Source organism: Oreochromis aureus, linkage group 3, assembly GCF_013358895.1.
Source record: "Oreochromis aureus strain Israel breed Guangdong linkage group 3, ZZ_aureus, whole genome shotgun sequence".
Classification (NCBI taxonomy): domain Eukaryota; kingdom Metazoa; phylum Chordata; class Actinopteri; order Cichliformes; family Cichlidae; genus Oreochromis; species Oreochromis aureus.
Genome location: NC_052944.1, coordinates 64,902,209 through 64,907,117, shown reverse-complemented (window position 1 = coordinate 64,907,117; position 4,909 = coordinate 64,902,209). Strand labels below are relative to the sequence as shown.

The following is a 4,909-nucleotide window of genomic DNA, read 5'->3' as shown; positions in this document are numbered from 1 at the left end:
ACATAACCTAACAGACCTACACCTTAGTTCACAGATTCACTTTGTCTAAGGTGTATTTCTGGGATTTCGCACAACCCAGGATTCAAATCATGAATACATAATGGGCTTGGATTTAAAACATTATGAATGAAATGTGCTCTATTTGGAAGCAGCCAGCCCCCCTTTCCTTTCGACGGGTTATGTGTGAGACTTTAAATCATCAAACTGTGAATTATAAATTTTAAATTGTTATTGATCCCTTTACCCAGAGTCCTAAAGTGTATATTTATTTTCTTACTCTTCTTATATTTATTGTTTGTTTACTTGCACTGCTGTAACTGGAGCCTCGTCGTCTCGTCTCTCTATATACTGGACTGTATGTAGCGGAGATGACAATAAAGTTTACTTTGACTTCAGCAGCGAGCAGGCGCACCGAGGGCTCTCGCGCTCACTTTTCGCGTATAGAATTTCGAAAAAACATCGGTGCAAATTATAAGTCTGTATCATGATGTCTGGTGTTTTCGCGTTTGTTGGTTTGTTTTTATTTTGTTTTATTTTGCGAGTTGGTTATTAGATGCTGCTCCAGCCAGCCAGAGAATCCCCCGCCGCCCCGCCCTCTCCTCCCTGTGCCGCAAGCAGCAGGCGCACCTCGCAAACGGAGGGCGCCCTTACTCCCAGCAAATGGGCGATAGAAAACCGATCGGTGCCTATGCCATTCCCAATATGCGTTGGCTGCCGTCGGGCAGCATGAGTACGAGCATTTTTTTTTTTCGATGCCCGTGATGCCGCCCCCCATCACGATGCCGCCCCGGGCAACCGCCCGTGTCGCCCGTATCAAAAACCGCTACTGTCTCCACATATTACCTGTTAAGGACTTCCGGGAACTATTAAAAGCCCACATGAAACACGTGACCGTCTCGTAACCAACAGACTCATTCAATAGTTGTTGTGGTCCGTCAGCCAGCTGCGGAAAAGTGCGAAGTTGTAACATTGAAAGACCTGAAGTGAAAGCGAGTGTTAACAACAATGAAAAGTGTCCACTGCGACCACCGTCCCTGATTTTCAGGCTGTATTTTTAATCTTTTATAGTTTTTCTCACGCCGCTCGCATTCCGCATGACCTCCGCTCACCTCCCATTTATGAATGAAGCAAACTTGTCAACCAATCACTTGTGAGCACTACAAACACGTGACACTCCCTCTCCCCATTTTGTACAGTCATCTGGAGGGAGGGGGAGGTAGACAGTTCTAAGCAGCAGTTAGTCATCACTGTAACTTTCTGCAGCCTGAAGAGCAGAACTCGAGGCTTAAATGGATGCTTTTGTTCCACGTTTGTCACTCTGGTGGATTTTCTTTGGATACCTCTGCTTTGCTGCTTCTGGAGCTGAACCATGTATGTATGACTTTGTTCTTTATGTTTAAGTGCTTGCATCATTTTTTAAAACATTTATTTACAATTTTTAAAAATCTGTCGACTGATTGTTTGCTCTGTGTCGAGAATAACTTTAGGAACGCTGTCATTTCTTTAATCCAGCAGAGCTACTATATTAATAAAGTTTAGCCTATTTGAATCCTGGAAAGAAAGCCAGCAAAAATGCAGACTGTAATTTAACAGATTTATCAGTAAATGATTATTAAATGACTGTTTCAATGCTTACTTTAATGGTCTGAGAACAGCTAAATAAAAAACACAGAGCAAATAAACAGAACTCAAACATATTAGTCTGCGTGCAAATTTAATAAACAATAAACAAGTACAGTGTAGATGTCCTGTTGTAGGATCATGCATTGATGATTATCTCTCTCTCTCTCACACACACACACACACACACACACACACACACACCTTTGAGAAAGTGACAAAGTTTTGCCTGTTCCTTATGAATGAAGCATCAACCTAAATACAGCAACACAATAAAATGCACAGTGGGCATTCTGTGCAATTGTGTCAGGTAGTAACAGCACTATTTATTTCTAAAAAGGACAAAACACAACTCCACCCTCTGGCAGCAGTGTGTCAGAGTATCTCAGTGCTTAAAACCTCTCCCTCACTTTACACAAGGAGATGCTGTATGCGAGAGTGATGCAGAGGAAGCCTTTTCTTCGCCCACAGCACAAACAGAGCTGCTAAAGCACATTTGGACAAGCCAGCTTCATTCTGGAATAAGGTGCTGTGGACTGATGAAACTACAATTGAGTTATTTGGGCATAACAAGGGGCGTTATGCATGGAGGAAACAGAACACAGCATTCCAAGAAAAACACCTGCTACCTACAGTAAAATATGGTGGTGGTCCCATCATGCTGTGGGGCTGTGTGGCCAGTGCAGGGACTGGGAATCTTGTCAAAGTTGAGGGACACATGGATTCCACTCAGGATCAGCAGATTCTGGAGACCAATGTCCAGGAATCAGTGACAAAGCTGAAGCTGCACCGGGGCTGGATCTTTCAACAAGACAACGACCCGAAACACTGCTCAAAATCCACTAAGGCATTCATGCAGAGGAACAAGTACAACGTTCTGGAACGACCATCTCAGTCCCCAGACCTGAATATTATTGAAAATCTGTGGTGTGAATTAAAGAGAGCTGTCCATGCTCGGAAGCCATCAAACCTGAATGAACTAGAGATGTTTTGTAAAGAGGAATGGTCCAAAATACCTTCAACCACAATCCAGACTCTCATTGGAACCTACAGGAAGCGTTTAGAGGCTGTAATTTCTGCAAAAGGCGAATCTACTAAATATTGATTTCATTTCTTTTTTTGTGGTGCCCAAATTTATGCACCTGCCTGAATTTGTTTAAACAATTATTGCACACTTTCTGTAAATCCAATAAACTTCATTTCACTTCTCAAATATCATTGTGTTTGTCTGCTATATGATATATTTAAATGAAATTGCTGATCCAAACAACCAATGATTTATGAAGGAAAATCATGACAATTATCAGGGGTGCCCAAACTTTTGCACAACACTGTACATGCTACCCAGGGAGGGAGTTTTCAAATGACTTATACAACAGTACAGAAAAAAAACACCACCATGGGCATAATGTATGTATGTATTATTCTGCTAATGTATGTAGCAGAAAAATAATAATTTGAATTTCTTATTTCTACAAACAGCCTCTATAAGCTCTCCATAGATCTCCTAAAGTAGTGTAGCAGGTCTTTTGGTTATATGAAATGGAATAAAAAGGAGAAAACAACCTTTTTCTCTTAAATGTCATACAAATGATGCATAAAGTGTAAAGGCAGTTTGGACAGTCTATGAATACAGCATAAGAAAAACATTTCTTAACTTTAGCTTCCTTTAGACCTTTTTACAGCAGTCAGAGACCAATCCCAGAGTGCCAGTCAGATATATCACTCTGCTGCTGAAGTAAGCAGTTGTACACTTGACCTTTAACCTCTCTGTTCTGTATCATTTTCTCTTTCAGACCAGAAAAACATCACAGCTGAGTCTGGACAGGACGTCACTCTGACATGTCGAGCTCAAAACTACAACAATCAAACTTTGCAGTGGAACAGAACTGACTTGGAAGATGAAGAATATGTCCTTTTGTATCGGCAGGGGATATTTAATACAGACAACCAGCATCCATCTTTTAAGAACCGGGTGGATCTGCAGGACAGACAGATGAAGGATGGAAACGTGTCTTTGATTCTGTACAATGTGACGGCTGCTGATAATGGAACATATGAATGTCGTGTTTTTATAAATGGAACAAGTGACCCTATCTCCATCATCACCCTGAGTGTTGATCCTCCAGGTGAGTGAGTAGAGTTGAGTGTGTGTGTGATCAGAGGTGAAGCTGCTTCCTGGTTGTTGATGTTTGTTTCTAAAGATGTTGTTGATGAGACTTTGTAGAAAGCAGCTGGTCTGAGTGATGTGATCAGAGTGCAGTAGATAATGTCTGACAGCAGTTTGAAGAGGAAATGGATTCTGTTCTGTTCTTCACTCATCACCTACCTGACAGCTGACACCTCACACCTGTTTCTCACCTGCAGGTCACACAGGTGGACACACAGAGGATGGAGGGAGAGAGGCAGGAGGGAAGGAGGCAGGAGGGAAGGAGGATGGATCTGTTGGACTGATAGTCGGTCTGTCTATTTGTGCTGTGCTTCTTGTTGCTGCTGTTGTTGGTTTTTTGATCTACAGATAACATAAACAACAACAGAATAAGGATTCCTACCAGCCTCCAGCTGAACAGCAGCCTGTTTGAAATGTGTCAGAACTTATTTTTTTCCTCATCTGAGTCTCTTGCTTCTCTTCCAGCTTCTCCAAGATGACACTGAGCATTCAGGGTATAATAATAGTTTTAATAATAATAGTTTTTAAGAAGTAGAAAACTGTCCCAAAGTTAAAGTTGTGCCTTTAGCTCCTCACTCGCTCATCGACCTTCATGAACACCAGCTGAAGTCTTCATAAGAAGTTTAGTTTATCAGACTAAACTTATCTTCATACTGTGATCCGTAGCTGTTACTTCCTGCTCTCGACCTCCTGCTGAGCCAACATCAAACTACCTGCTGCTTCACTTTAAACAGATAAAACACTCATGTTTATATCACAGAAGCTTCTAATGTTTATTATATACAGCTTTAAGCACTGCACACTTTTTTATTTTATTATTGAACACTGTATTTAATATATTTATTTCTATGAGCAGGAATCTTGTTTAGTTTTCTTTCTGTAACAATAAATCTGTTTTTATCAGAAAATTTTCTGACCTGTTGACTCATTTCATGCAGTTTTCAGGGACTTTCTGTTTGTTTTTGTTTTTTGTTTATTATTGTAAAAGAGCCTTCAGATGGTTGTTGTTTCCTGCTGCTTCATGAATAATCTTGAACTGAAGCTGAATAATCTGAGCTGGACTCAAACAAACCTCATTGAGCAGATGTGTAAACTGGATCTAACCAGCAGCATCTCCAC

At 41.0% G+C, this 4,909-nt stretch overlaps 1 protein-coding gene across 1 annotated transcript; it reads left to right on the top strand.

Moving 5' to 3' along the window:
* Positions 1-1,217: 1,217 nt before the first annotated feature.
* LOC120436893 (selection and upkeep of intraepithelial T-cells protein 8-like) lies at positions 1,218-4,634 on the top strand. The gene is made up of 3 exons (XM_039607727.1): positions 1,218-1,371; positions 3,417-3,749; positions 3,988-4,634. The coding sequence occupies exons 1-3, from the start codon at positions 1,290-1,292 to the stop codon at positions 4,140-4,142; spliced, it is 570 nt and encodes a 189-aa protein (XP_039463661.1). The 5' UTR covers positions 1,218-1,289; the 3' UTR covers positions 4,143-4,634.
* The last annotated feature ends 275 nt before the right edge of the window (positions 4,635-4,909 follow it).